The sequence below is a fragment of the Oncorhynchus gorbuscha genome, linkage group LG25, assembly GCF_021184085.1.
Source record: "Oncorhynchus gorbuscha isolate QuinsamMale2020 ecotype Even-year linkage group LG25, OgorEven_v1.0, whole genome shotgun sequence".
In the NCBI taxonomy this organism is placed as follows: Eukaryota; Metazoa; Chordata; class Actinopteri; order Salmoniformes; family Salmonidae; genus Oncorhynchus; species Oncorhynchus gorbuscha.
Window position 1 is genome coordinate 25,562,036 of NC_060197.1, and position 14,964 is coordinate 25,576,999.

General features: G+C 41.3%; 2 protein-coding genes across 2 annotated transcripts; both read right to left on the minus strand.

Moving 5' to 3' along the window:
* Positions 1 to 4,506: 4,506 nt before the first annotated feature.
* LOC124013727 (kelch-like protein 33) lies at positions 4,507 to 5,545 on the minus strand. Its single transcript, XM_046328177.1, has 2 exons — positions 5,437 to 5,545; positions 4,507 to 5,303 (listed from the first exon to the last, which is right to left on the minus strand). Exons 1-2 carry the CDS (start codon positions 5,538 to 5,540, stop codon positions 4,781 to 4,783), a joined length of 627 nt encoding a protein of 208 aa, XP_046184133.1. The 5' UTR covers positions 5,541 to 5,545; the 3' UTR covers positions 4,507 to 4,780.
* Positions 5,546 to 5,728: 183 nt separating this feature from the next.
* LOC124013832 (kelch-like protein 33) lies at positions 5,729 to 7,872 on the minus strand. Its single transcript, XM_046328397.1, has 2 exons — positions 7,152 to 7,872; positions 5,729 to 6,672 (listed from the first exon to the last, which is right to left on the minus strand). Exons 1-2 carry the CDS (start codon positions 7,870 to 7,872, stop codon positions 5,729 to 5,731), a joined length of 1,665 nt encoding a protein of 554 aa, XP_046184353.1.
* Between the last annotated feature and the right edge of the window lie 7,092 nt (positions 7,873 to 14,964).

The window sequence follows — 14,964 nt, forward strand, 5'->3', positions numbered from 1 at the left end:
AGAATGAGACTAATTTCTGGCAAACAATACATTTTCTCTCACCTGTAGATTAATGGCAGCCAAGCTCCTTCTCTGTGTTGTTGTGTCGTATAGTCATAACAAGGGTTGGGATCAATTCCACAAATTCCAATTCTATTCCAAGGATGATTTTCTTCTTCAATGTCAATTAAATTCCAGTTCAGACAGCCTAAATTCCAAATCAATAGCAATTACGTTTTCTGAAAATTGCTGCAATATCAATTAAGTTCCAAGTAAATTCTCCACTTCCTGCTTGATTTCCGGAATCTAATTTGGAATTATAAATTAAATTGGACCCCAACCTCTATCTCACCCTCTAAAGTTCCCTTTCTCATTGTCTTAAGTGGTTGGGCAGGCGAAGCAGACAGGCTCGTATGTCTGTGTTGTGTCCGGGCATAATGCCCAAATTCTTCCAATGTTGGGTAATGAGTTCATAACAGTTAATATTTTCTGGGCTAACAATGTAAGAAATAATACATTAAAAAAATATATACTGCAAAGTTTCCTAAGGACTAGAAGCGAGGCGTACGTCTCTGTCGACACCATCTGGCAGGGAACATAGTACTGAGAGAGGTGAGCTTGGACAATCTAATCTATCAATAAGAGATGAAAATATATATTTTTTAAATTAATAATTAACAAAAGCCCCTGTTGAGGGTACTCCTAGAGCAAGGTTTTCCTTAAGAGGGCCACAGCTGAGGTAACTAGCAGGACTGAGTTGAGTTGATAACAGTGTTCTTAAATGAGGTATCCTTGGACATAACTGTTAATTAGCCAGTTGCGGGCAACCAAAAGTTCAGATCCGTGGTACTGGGTTGATTATAGTAGGACTGGTGAGGTTAATGTGTAAAACGAGGGACTAGAACGCAGGTGATGCCTTGTGAGGCCCTCTGGCTTGGTGAAGTTCAATTATAATTATACTTATTGGTATTGGGCGAAACATATACACAATCGCAAATACCACTCAATTGGGGGGCAATTGGTCCAAAACATATTGCAAGTGGACCATGGCAAATGTCGGGTGTAATTAACCAAAAATCCCAAAGGGGGCAAGCGCGCTCCACCGCAGGATTCTATATGGGAAATGGTCAGAAAGTCAGGTCTCAAGGGTGAAATCTTCAAAATCTGATTTTTTTTCAAAAATGTTAAACCTCGTAAAAGGGCGTTTTGGACACAAAAAAATATTTTTTTTTGTCAATTATACATATGTAGGAACTGTATGTACACAGATTGTGTGTTTGTTTGTCCATAAGGCATATGTTTTGTCCATTTGCCATATATGATCATAGCAAGTCAGTTACTGGCCCAATGCTCTAACCACTAGGCTACCTGCCGCCCCCAAGTGACATATATAAGTATTGAAGGTACTAAATTTGGATTTTATGTCCATTTGCCATATATGCCCAATAGGAAGTCGGCTTCCAAACCCAAAAGTAAGTAAACCATGTCCAAATGGCATAGGAAATGTCCAAATGGCATACATAAGCATTGAAAGTACTAAATCAGGATGTTATGTCCATTTGCCATACATATATGATCATAGGAAGTTGGCTTCCAAACCCAAAAGTCAGTGAACCATGTGCAAATAACATATATAATGTTGAGACGGCCTATATACTTACCAGATGAGACATATCACCTTGTTAACTTCTTGCGTCGAGCAATCCCGTATCCGAGAGCGTAATCATAGCCTCAAGCTCATTACCATAACGCAACGTTAACTATTCATGAAAATCGCAAATGAAATGAAATAAATATATTGGCTCACAAGCTTAGCCTTTTGTTAACACTGTCATCTCAGATTTTCAAAATATGCTTTTCAACCATAGCTCACAAGCATTTGTGTAAGAGTATTGATAGCTAGCATAGCATTAAGCCTAGCATTCAGCAGGCAACATTTCACAAAAACAAGAAAAGCATTCAAATAAAATAATTTACCTTTGAAGAACTTTGGATGTTTTCAATGAGGAGACTCTCAGTTAGATAGCAAATGTTCAGTTTTTCCAAAAAGATTATTTGTGTAGGAGAAATCGCTCCGTTTTGTTCATCACAGTTGGCTAAGAAAACCACCCGAAAATTCAGTCATTCCAAATTAACTCCATAATATCGACAGAAACATGGCAAACGTTGTTTAGAATCAATCCTCAAGGTGTTTTTCACATATCTATTCGATGATAAGTCATTCATGGCAGCTGGGTTTCTCCTCTGAAGCAAATGGAAAAATACACGCTGCTGGAGATTACGCAATAATTGCAACGGAGGACACCAAGCGAGCACCTGGTAAATGTAGTCTCTTATGGTCAATCTTCCAATGATATGCCTAGAAAATACGTCACAATGCTGCAGACACCTTGGGGAAAAGACAGAAAGTGTAGGCTCATTCCTTGCGCATTCACAGCCATATAAGGAGACATTGGAACACAGCGCCTTCAAAATCTGGGGCATTTCCTGTTTGAAATTTAATCTTGGTTCCGCCTGTAGCATCAGTTCTGTGGCACTCACAGATAATATCTTTGCAGTTTTGGAAACGTCAGAGTTTTTTCTTTCCAAAGCTGTCAATTACATGCATAGTCGAGCATCTTTTCGTGACAAAATATCTTGTTTAAAACGGGAACGTTTTTTTATCCAAAAATTAAAAGAGCGCCCCCTATATCGAAGAAGTTAAGCCCTGAATCAACCTAGAAGGTCTGTTTGTCAAGTTTGATCATAGGAAGTCATAAGAAGTCAGAATTTCTCGTTGATGTTGATTCAGCGTGTCCATTTTGTAATGCGAAGTCCTTATGAATATACATTGGCAATGGACACTGTCAACTTGCAGAAGAGCATGTTCACACTGGCAATATAGCATATGTGTAATGGACACTGTCCAATTGCTATATATTAGCAATGGACACTGTCCAACTGCAGTATGGCAATGTATTATGTGTATTGAACACTGTCCATTAGCAATACATTAGTGGGCATTTACCATCACGAATTAGACATGCTGTTATATATTGCTGAAATGCCCAATTGTCTGGCTTGTTGAACTCGAGATGCCCTAGCAGTGATACTGGTTCCTCTCCCTCGCTCGTTGGTGTTGATTTAACCTCTTGCTCCTACCTGACACGCAGGCGTCCCATCTAGACATCTGGAAATGCAAATGCGCTATGCTAAATGCTAATAGCACTCGTTAAAACTCAAACGTTCATTAAAATACACATGCAGGGTATTGAATTAAAGCTACAATCGTTGTGAATCCAGGCAACAAGTCAGATTTTTAAAATGCTTTTCGGCGAAAGCATGAGAAGCTATTATCTGATAGCATGTAACACCCCAAAAGACCCGCAGGGGACGTAAACAAAATAATTAGCATAGTCGGCGCTACACAAAACGCACAAATAAAATATAAAACATTCATTACCTTTGACCATCTTCTTTGTTGGCACTCCTAGATGTCCCATAATCACTATTGGGTCTTTTTTTTCTCGATTAAATTGGTCCATATATAGCCTAGATATCGATCTATGAAGACTGTGTGATCAACGGAAAAAAATAGCATTTTATAACGTAACGTCATTTTTTTTAATTAAAAAAGTTGACGATAAACTTTCACAAAACACTTCGAAATACTTTTGTAATGCAACTTTAGGTATTAGTAAACGTTAATAAGCGATCAAATTGATCACGAGGCGATGTATATTCAATAGCTGTACGTCTGGAAATAATGTCCGGGTAAATCTCAACCAAAATATCCGGTCGAAGACCTGAAGAAATGGGCTGTCTCTTCTTCGTTTGACCAAGAAACAAAGCCTAGGCAAATGACAAGACTGTTGACATCGTGTGGAAGCTGTTGGAATTGCAATCTCGGCTCCAGGTAATTTGCTTTCCCATAGACAATACATGCAAGTGGCACATTGATATATTTTCCAATTTTCAGTGATCAGATTTTCCTGCGCTTTTCGATGAAACGCACGTTCTGTTATAGTCACAGCTGTGATTTAACCAGTTTTATAAACGTCTGAGTGTTTTATATCCACACATACTAATCATATGCATATACTATATTCCTGGCATGAGTAGCAGGGCGCTGAAATGTTGCGCGATTTTTAACAGAATGTTCGAAAAAGTAGAGGGTCGACTTAAGAGGTTAAGCAAGTTCATTTGGTGATGGCAAATCCTCATTAAATACATTGGAAATGTACAAATGTAAACTGTCCATTTCCAATGTATAACAATGGGCCTTTAACATTCACGAATTGGACATGATCTAATATACTGCTGAAATGCCCAATTGTCTGGCTTGTTGAACTCAGGATGGCATAGCAGTGATAGTGGTTCCTCTCCATCGCTCGTTGGTGTTGATATCAGCCTGTCTATTTGGTGATGGTAAATCACAATTTGTCTGCCACAGTTCCTTGCCTGCTAATAGTCCCTCTTTCTTATGGACAAACATTATGTATCATTTTACAGAGACAGGGTAGAATTCTGTTATTTATAGTTCTACGTTAAATGTATACATCATTTAGTAATTATTCGTAAAATTCATACACTAGCTAACAAGCTTCTGTGTTCACAGCGGCACAAGGATTCAAAATATGCTTTGTTGCGTATTTTTGTGGGACTTGAAAAAAATACCCGAAACATAAAAAACGTTAATATCCAGCCCCATGCGTTTAAAATAACGGTTCTGTTCCAGAACACTATGATTCACTTTCATTCCCGGTTCCATTTCTGTTCCCTGACAAATGTAGTGTAGTCTTATGGGATTTATAGTGATGTGTCATTGTCTTAAGTGGTTGGGTAGATGCAGCAAACAGGCTCGTATATCAGCGTTGGGTCCTGGCATCTCGCCCATATTCTCCCAAAATTGGATGGTGGGATCATAACGATGAACCAGTCTGGTCTCCCTGTAGTCCTCTTGGCAGTATCCTCCCAGCACATAGAGCATCCCCTCCAGAACCACAGAGGCTGCTCCAACATGGGGGACGGCCAGGGGTGTGAGAGCACTCCAAAGGTCACTAACCGAGTCATAGACCTCACAGGCCAGCTGGTCGATAGACGTCATGTTTTCATCAACAGTGACACCTCCTGCCACGTAAAGATTGCCGTTTAAAGTCTCCATGCAGTGACGGGCTCGAGGTTGGCTCATCTCGGCCAGGTAGGTGGTTCCTCTCTCAGGGTGGTACAGAAACATGGATACTCGACACTGGTGCCTGCAGTCCAAACCCCCTGAGATGAAAATCTTTCCATCCAACATTGTGGCAGCATGGCAGCTCAATGTCATATCCAAGGGTCGCGAAAAGCTAACAGGGAAGGCCAAAGTTGGTAATGATAGCAACAAAGAAACAACGTTTTACTTAAATCTCCAATGGAACATTAACTACTGCAAGCAATTCTGTGTTACCATTCTCTTTTGAGTTACCAAAAAAAACCTACCTCCAGGTATCTGTGTTTGGACAGTAGCGCTCCACACTATCCAGGTTAGTTTCTGGATCAATGTCCCCTCCAATGGCATATATCATCCTGTCCAGCACAACCATGGTAAAGTTGCACCTTGTCTTATGCAAGTCAGCCAACCTCTCCCAGAGGTTCTGAAGCGGATCATATCTGAAAGACAATAAAGAATGAGAGATGAAGGAAGAAAATCATGTAAAAACATAAAAAATATAAAACATGTCATACCTAAAAGACTCATTGGTTAGTAGATACAAACCCAAAGCGTCTTATCTCACCTGTAGGTCGAGTTGAAAACGTCAAGTGTGCCTTCATAACTCTGTCCCCCGACCATGTACAACTTCCCTGTGAGTACCGCCACCTCGTGACTTAGCCTTGGTGGCTTTGGCATCTCGCCAAGCAACCTCCATTCCACATTCTTTACAATGCCTGTGTAGTTCCTCAGAGAGTTTCCGAACCACAGTTCTCGGCTGGGAGATCGGCGGCTAAAGTCGGCAGAGATCTGATCTCCACCCACCAAGACTAGACTGTCCTTTGGCAAGTAAACCCTGCACAGGGTTCGAGGTGCAACGTGATGAGAGTGAAAGTCCTCCAGTATAGTCAGGTAGAGACCTTCCGTGTTGCGTTCAGACCACAGTTTTGTGGTTGTAACTTCATTGAACTCCTTGACGTTCATGAGGGGAAAGTGGACTTTCTTCATCAGCTCTTTGGTGAGTTTAAGCCTTTTGCTGGGACACGCCTCGATCCAAGCCACCACAGCCTTGAAGACGACAAGCTCAGAGGGCACAAAGAGGGAATCGCTTTTCAGATATCTTCTAAGCTTCTTGGCTGGCAGGTCTTGAAATTTAGGGGTGGCTGCCACGTTTTGGAAGTGTCTCAGGACAAAACTGTTTGCCACTTCGAGGAGTTCCGGCATCCCATAAGCCTCAGCGAAGGAGGCCACGTCCAGGCAGGAGTGAGCATCGATTTCCTGTTCCAGGAAGTTGAGGCACAGCGAGAGGGCGGGCTGGAACTGGAGCTGGAGGGCGGTACAGGTAATCTCAAAGACACGCCCCCAGCTGAGGGGGAGGGACCCACTGTAGGAGCAGCCAATCATGGCCTCCAGCTCAGCAGCCTCCAGGAAGGGAAGGGCCACACAGGGCTGCTGGGATTCCTTCATCCCGCTGGTGAACATTCCCCGGAAGAAGTCACTACTGGCAGCCATGAGCACTTTGTGGACTTGGAGGAGACAGGAGAGAGAAGAGGAAATGGATTATTGATGTTATCATCCTTATTATAATCAGGTAGCTCATAAATAGACTACCTCCCCATCTGGTTTATCATGACTCTTCTGAATTCAGATTTAAGACAGAAAGTAGGAATATTTGAAGTTAACAATTTTATTTTGTTGATCCCGGACGAGTCCACAACAATTATTACAAAAATATAAACAACATTTATATTTCATTTATATATTTTCTCATTATAACATAATGTTGTTATATATTAATATATTAGTAATATTAATATATTATATATCATCCTATTATTATTTAAAATCATCTTATTATATGCTAAATATCAATATTATTACTATTATAAGCATGCATGGGTTATTTAGCTTGATCTCGGACGCTCCCGCCTAAAAATAAATGAATTGTCTTCTCTATCATTGTACAGTACATAGTCATGATGTATTTTGACACCAGTTTACTAACCATGGAATGATGTCCCATCAGCCTCCAGCTCCACATCACAGCCCACTCCCTCTTTCCACAGCTGTCTGATTGACTGAAGAGTGAGCTTCATCTGTTCTTCAGCAGATACCTTCTTTTCTTCAGTCCTCTTCTCTACTCCCTTCTTCATTTCCCCCTCCTCTTTCCTGCAGAGTTCTAGAACTCTGGGGACCCCTAGTGTTTTAGCTGCAGTCTGTATCTGGGCCAGTGAATCTCTGTTCAGAGCTGCTATGGCACCAGTGTAGGCAAACTCGGTCACCCCTGCCAGCCCTACACACCTCACCTCAGAACCCAGACTGATGAATATCTCTGTCTGTATGTTCATATCTCTGTCTGTATCTCTCCTCTCCCTCATCTTCTCCATATCTTCATCCCACTTGGGAAGCCTCTGGTGTGTTAGTGAGTGATGTACCAGGGAGCTGACAGCAGCCAGGACAAGGGAGTGTGCGTGGAGACGCTGTCCATTCTCAGTGCTCAGAGTCAGGTCAGTGAGGAGAGACGAGTCCCTGAGCTGCTCCAGGGCTTTGAACGTTTCCCTGGCATATGAGTCTCTGCTGTATACCCTTGTTGTATCCACATCATCTATCACCCCTTTCTGCTCTCCATCAACTGCCCGCTCTTCTTTCACTTCTTGAACCTTATCATCCTCTTTTTCAGCTAGCCCTCTCTCTAGAGCTGTCTTACTGTACTGACTCCCTTGCATGCCCTTTTCCCTCTCGATCTGCCTCTATATTGTGCCCTTCCCCCGTCAATTCTTTATCTTGTCTCCATAGAGTCTCCAAGCCCCCTTGGAAGCTTGATCCAGCTAAAGCCATCGCTTATGTCAACAAATGTCCAACAGTCTCCCTACCTACAGCTTACCAATAAATCTAGGAAAAAAATACCACAAAAAAACAACAGTAAAATCTGTTGTCACACTAAACAAATCCCAAAGTCACTTACTTGACACGGGTTTCTGTGGAGAAATGCAATAGAACAGTATAGTCGTATCAGTGTTCAAGCATCTGTAGTGGCTCTCAGCTGTAGAATGTGTGTGATCTTTATACTGCAGTCTTCTCTTCCACCCCTCATACAGGGTCAGTTATCTCTGTTGTTTCCTCTTCCCCTTCCTTCTACTTGTGTGTACTGACCCCTATTTGACAGAACCCTTTATAAACCCCCCGAACAAGCAGCTATATATATACTCATAGTCATACAGATCAGATCTCACAGTAAACTATTGTCTCTGTTTCTGGTCCAGGTTCTCATTCCTCAAAGTCTTTCCACAGTACGAACTAAACAATAATAGATAATAAAGGGTTTGGGTTTCAGAGTGGCAATGTCCACAATTTTACCATGTGATAAGATAGATTGTTGTGCTGGTGATGGAGAGATGTCTTACAGCAGAATACACAAGACTGCATCTTGCCATTCTCCCATTTTCTCGTCATCATTTCCCCACACACCCCTCCATCATTATTTCCTGTTTTCTCAATAAATTTCTCACAGTTTTTTTATTAATTTTCCTTTCAGTTTTTACTATGTATAACATGTGAAGCATAGAAGATCAAAACCCTAGAACTGTAAAAAAAAGAGATTGTTTTAGGCTTAGAGCCTAACTGAGCTCCTCCAATCCCAAGGCTTCTCCTAGACATCCCAAGGCCTTGGCAGCCACCTCCCAATGTATTCTGGGGCATGTTACAAGGGGATCAGTAGGGGTATGGCATGCTTAGAGGGTCAGCGGGATTGTGTTGCTCCTCCACAGCCAAACACTGGGGAATCTGGGTCAAGGAGGTAGGAAAAAGGAGTGTGAAGGGCAGAGAATAGAACATTTACACCCTTCAGCCTATTGAGTCTATACATTAAAACAAATAAAAAACAGTTGACCCTTATTTTAACCCTGGCCCTTTACAGCACAGCCTGGTCATTACTGTCAGTTACTCCTTGATAATGCTCACTCAAATTATTACATTACCACCATATATGTGGTTCATGTTGCTTTGCTCTTTTGATTGCTCTTGGTGTGGTTTGGGGGATAACATTTTCATGACCTTGTGTAACAGGTTGAAGTTTGTAGCCGCTACGTCACTTTGTTTAACGAGGTGAGGCACTCGGATACCTATTAAATACAACGAAACATGAACAAAACACAGGTTCTTCACATCAAAGGTGAAGCATGGGCGTGATAAGACCTTATTATTATTGTTTTCTGTTACAGCAATGAGATCAATATCACCATAAATAGTCCACAATCGGAGCGGTCTGCACATATCAAACATGATCTTCAGCGCTGACACTTGAACAACAGGCTATCCAATAGTTAGGTTCAATATCAGCTTTCAATAACAAGTACAAAAGTGCATAGTTGAGGAAGGCCTGTTCAGGAATACCGAGAGTGGATCTGGAGGGAGAGGGGTACTCACGCCGCATGCACACTTAGTTCCACTGGATTTGGATTAAGCCACACTGTCGCATCCTTGCTCTCATCCTTCCAGAGCACACCAGCCTAAAGGCTATACGGATAAAAAGGGATCTGCCGAACACAGGGAATCACTGGGCATTTATACACAAAACCCCATCACTGGGCATTTATACACAAAACCCCATCACTGGGAATACACAAAACCCTATCACTGGGCATTTATACACAAAACCCCATCACAGGGCATTTATACACAAAACCCCATCACTGGGCATTTATACACAAACCCCATCACTGGGCATTTATACACAAAACCCCATCACTGGGCATTTATACACAAAATCCCATCACTGGGCATTTATACACAAAACCCCATCACTGGGCATTTATACACAAAACCCCATCACTGGGCATTTATACACAAAACCCCATCACTGGGCATTTATACACAAAACCCCATCACTGGGCATTTATACACAAAACCCCATCACTGGGCATTTATACACAAGACCCCATCACTGGGCATTTATACACAAAACCCCATCACTGGGCATTTATACACAAAACCCCATCACTGGGAATACACAAAACCCCATCACTGGGCATTTATACACAAAACCCCATCACTGGGCAATTATACACAAAACCCCATCACTGGGCAATTATGCACAAAACCCCATCACAGGGCATATATACACAAAACCCCATCACCGGGCATTTATACACAAAACCCCATCACTGGGCATTTATACACAAAACCCCTTCACTGGGCATTTATACACAAAACCCCATCACTGGGCATTTATACACAAAACCCCATCACTGGGCATTTATACACAAAACCCCATCACTGGGCATTTATACACAAAACCCCATCACTGGGTATTTATACACAAAACCCCATCACTGGGAATACACAAAACCCCATCACTGGGCATTTATACACAAAACCCCATCACTGGGCATTTCTACACAAAACCCCATCACTGGGCATTTATACACAAAACCCCATCACTGGGCATTTATACACAAAACCCCATCACTGGGCATTTATACACAAAACCCCATCACTGGGAATTTATACACAAAACCCCATCACTGGGCATTTATACACAAGACCCCATCACTGGGCATTTATACACAAAACCCCATCACTGGGCATTTATACACAAAACCCCATCACTGGGCATTTATACACAAAACCCCATCACTGGGCATTTATACACAAAACCCCATCACTGGGCATTTATACACAAAACCCCATCACTGGGAATTTATACACAAAACCCCATCACTGGGCATTTATACACAAAACCCCATCACTGGGCATTTATACACAAAACCCCATCACTGGGCATTTATACACAAGACCCCATCACTGGGCATTTATACACAAGACCCCATCACTGGGCATTTATACACAAAACCCCATCACTGGGCATTTATACACAAAACCCCATCACTGGGCATTTATACACAAAACCCCATCACTGGGCATTTATACACAAAACCCCATCACTGGGCATTTATACACAAAACCCCATCACAGGGCATTTATACACAAAACCCCATCACTGGGCATTTATACACAAGACCCCATCATTGGGCATTTATACACAAAACCCCATCACTGGGCATTTATACACAAAACCCCATCACTGGGCATTTATACACAAAACCCCATCACTGGGCATTTATACACAAAACCCCATCACTGGGCATTTATACACAAAACCCCATCACTGGGCATTTATACACAAGACCCCATCATTGGGCATTTATACACAAAACCCCATCACTGGGCATTTATACACAAAACCCCATCACTGGGAATACACAAAACCCCATCACTGGGCATTTATACACAAAACCCCATCACTGGGCATTTATACACAAAACCCTATCACAGGGCATTTATACACAAAACCCCATCACTGGGCATTTATACACAAAACCCCATCACTGGGCATTTATACACAAGACCCCATCACTGGGCATTTATACACAAAACCCCATCACTGGGCATTTATACACAAAACCCCATCACTGGGCATTTATACACAAAACCCCATCACTCACAGGCAACACCTGGAACTAATCACAATTACGTGACGCATGTCACTTATCTTGATGTCATGATCTTGGTTACACTTTACATGAAGGTGCCATCTAAGTGTTTCAACACTGCGCTTATTTGCTTTATTAAATACTTTATAAGTTGTGAATGAACATGAATGAATTCATGGCTTAAGTCATGAGACCATTGTCTGGAGTTTGTCAAATAGCGGAGAGTGTATATGGCTACTAATAATGAATGAATAAGTACTTATTGGTTGCACCACAATGTGCTGTGATAAACAACATCTTTAGATGAAACGGTCTGTCTCAGCGATAACAGAGCCAAGTTGCAAAAGAATGGCTCCATGCATGTCTTCTTGCATGTTTTAGGTACTGCAATGTATTGACTTTGCAGCAATGCGCATATGTAACAGATATAGAAGAATTCAACAAGATTCTTATACAGTGCCTTGCGAAAGTATTCGGCCCCCTTGAACTTAGCAACCTTTTGCCACATTTAAGGCTTCAAACATAAAGATATAAAACTGTATTTTTGTGTGAAGAATCAACAACAAGTGGGACACAATCATGAAGTGGAACGACATTTATTGGATATTTCAAACTTTTTTAACAAATCAAAAACTGAAAAATTGGGCGTGCAAAATTATTCAGCCCCTTTACTTTCAGTGCAGCAAACTCTCTCCAGAAGTTCAGTGAGGATCTCTGAATGATCCAATGTTGACCTAAATGACTAATGATGATATATACAATCCACCTGTGTGTAATCAAGTCTCCGTATAAATGCACCTGCACTGTGATAGTCTCAGAGGTCCGTTAAAAGCGCAGAGAGCATCATGAAGAACAAGGAACACACCAGGCAGGTCCGAGATACTGTTGTGAAGAAGTTTAAAGCCGGATTTGGATACAAAAAGATTTCCCAAGCTTTAAACATCCCAAGGAGAACTGTGCAAGCGATAATATTGAAATGGAAGGAGTATCAGACCACTGCAAATCTACCAAGACCTGGCCGTCCCTCTAAACTTTCAGCTCATACAAGGAGAAGACTGATCAGAGATGCAGCCAAGAGGCCCATGGTCACTCTGGATGAACTGCAGAGATCTACAGCTGAGGTGGGAGACTCTGTCCATAGGACAACAATCAGTTGTTTATTGCACAAATTTGGCCTTTATGGAAGAGTGGCAAGAAGAAAGCCATTTCTTAAAGATATCCATAAAAGGTGTCGTTTAAAGTTTGCCACAAGCCACCTGGGAGACACACCAAACATGTGGAAGAAGGTGCTCTGGTCAGATGAAACCAAAATTGAACTTTTTGGCAACAATGCAAAACGTTATGTTTGGCGTAAAAGCAACACAGCTCATCACCCTGAACACAACATCCACACTGTCAAACATGTTGGTGGCAGCATCATGGTTTGGGCCTGCTTTTCTTCAGCAGGGACAGGGAAGATGGTTAAAATTGATGGGAAGATGGATGGAGTCAAATACAGGACCATTCTGGAAGAAAACCTGATGGAGTCTGCAAAAGACCTGAGACTGGGATGGAGATTTGTCTTCCAACAAGACAATGATCCAAAACATAAAGCAAAATCTACAATGGAATGGTTCAAAAATAAACATATCCAGGTGTTAGAATGGCCAAGTCAAAGTCCCGACCTGAATCCAATCGAGAATCTGTGGAAAGAACTGAAAACTGCTGTTCACAAATGCTCTCCATCCAACCTCACTGAGCTCGAGCTGTTTTGCAAGGAGGAATGGGGAAAAGAAATCAAGTCTCTCGATGTGCAAAACTGATAGAGACATACCCCAAGCGACTTACAGCTGTAATCGCAGCAAAAGGTGGCGCTACAAAGTATTAACTTAAGGGGGCTGAACAACTTAAGGCTGGTTGGAAATACTGACAAATTCTCTAAAACGACGTTCGAGGCAGCTTATGGTAGAGAAATTAACTTTCAATTATTTGGACGCCCAATTTTTCAGTTTTTGATTTGTTAAAAAAGTTTGAAATATCCAATAAATGTCATTCCACTTCATGATTGTGTCCCACTTGTTGTTGATTCTTCACAAAAAACTACAGTTTTATATCTTTATGTTTGAAGCCTGAAATGTGGCAAAAGGTCGCAAAGTTCAAGGGGGCCGAATACTTTCGCAAGGCACTGTATATAAGACCCTATACCACGGATATGACAAAACAGCTCAAATTACGTTGGTAACCAGTTTATAATAGCAATAAGGCACCCCAGGGGTTTGTGGTAAATTGGCAATGTATCACACTTCCTCTGGCCTTATTGCTTAATCATAGAAGTCAAAACAATTTAGAATGACATCCGTTGATCGAAAATGATATGGAGAGTTTAATTAGGGTGATTTATATTTTCTCTTTCTACATTATTAAACTCCCAATAATTATTATTTTGATGGAAAACAGGATTTTGCTTCTTAGCCAGCGTTGTAAAAAATTACGTTGATATATAACATTATGGAAAAGGTGTTTACTGGATAAATGTGGGAAGTCCTCTCTTGCTGCCAAATTTTTGGGGGGCTAGTTTTCAGGCCTTGTGGATGGGTTTTCAGAGGTCATTGGGCTAGAAATTTTAGCTAGGCCTGGCAACCCTGTCTATGACGTTAATATTTGTGTAAACTCTTCAGAATGTAAATCTGTGGGTGTCACAGAGTAGGCTGATATGCCATTTGATGGACCCAAGCGCCATAGGTTGGGCTGTACACTGCAATATACAGTGTCTTCAGAAAGTATTCATACCATTTGACTTTGTTCACATTTTATTGTGTTACAAAGTGGGATTCTAATGGACATGTCTTTTTTTAATCAACAATCTACACAAAATACTCTGTCAAACAGAAAGAAAGATTTTAATATCTGTAAAAAAAAAAAAAACACGAATATATCTTGATTGAGGTAAGTATTCAACCCCTTTAGTCAATGCATGTTAGAATCACCTTTGGCAGTGATTACAGCAGTGAGTATTTCTGGGTCTCTAAGAGATTTTCACACCACGCCAATTTATTTTCTCCAAATTTCTTCAAGCTGTCAAATTGGTTGTTGATCATTGCTGGACAACCATTTTCAGGTCTTAACATAGATTCTCAAGCAGAATTATGTCAAAACTGTAACATTCACAGTCTTTTTGGTCAACAACTCCAATGTAGATTTCGCCTTGTGTTTTAGGTTATTGTCCTGCTGAAAGGTGAATTCATCTTCCAGTGTCTGGTGGAAAGCAAACTGAACCAGGTTTTCTTGGTGAATTTTGTATGTACTTAGCACAATTCCATAAATGTTTTATCCTGAAAAACTCCCCAG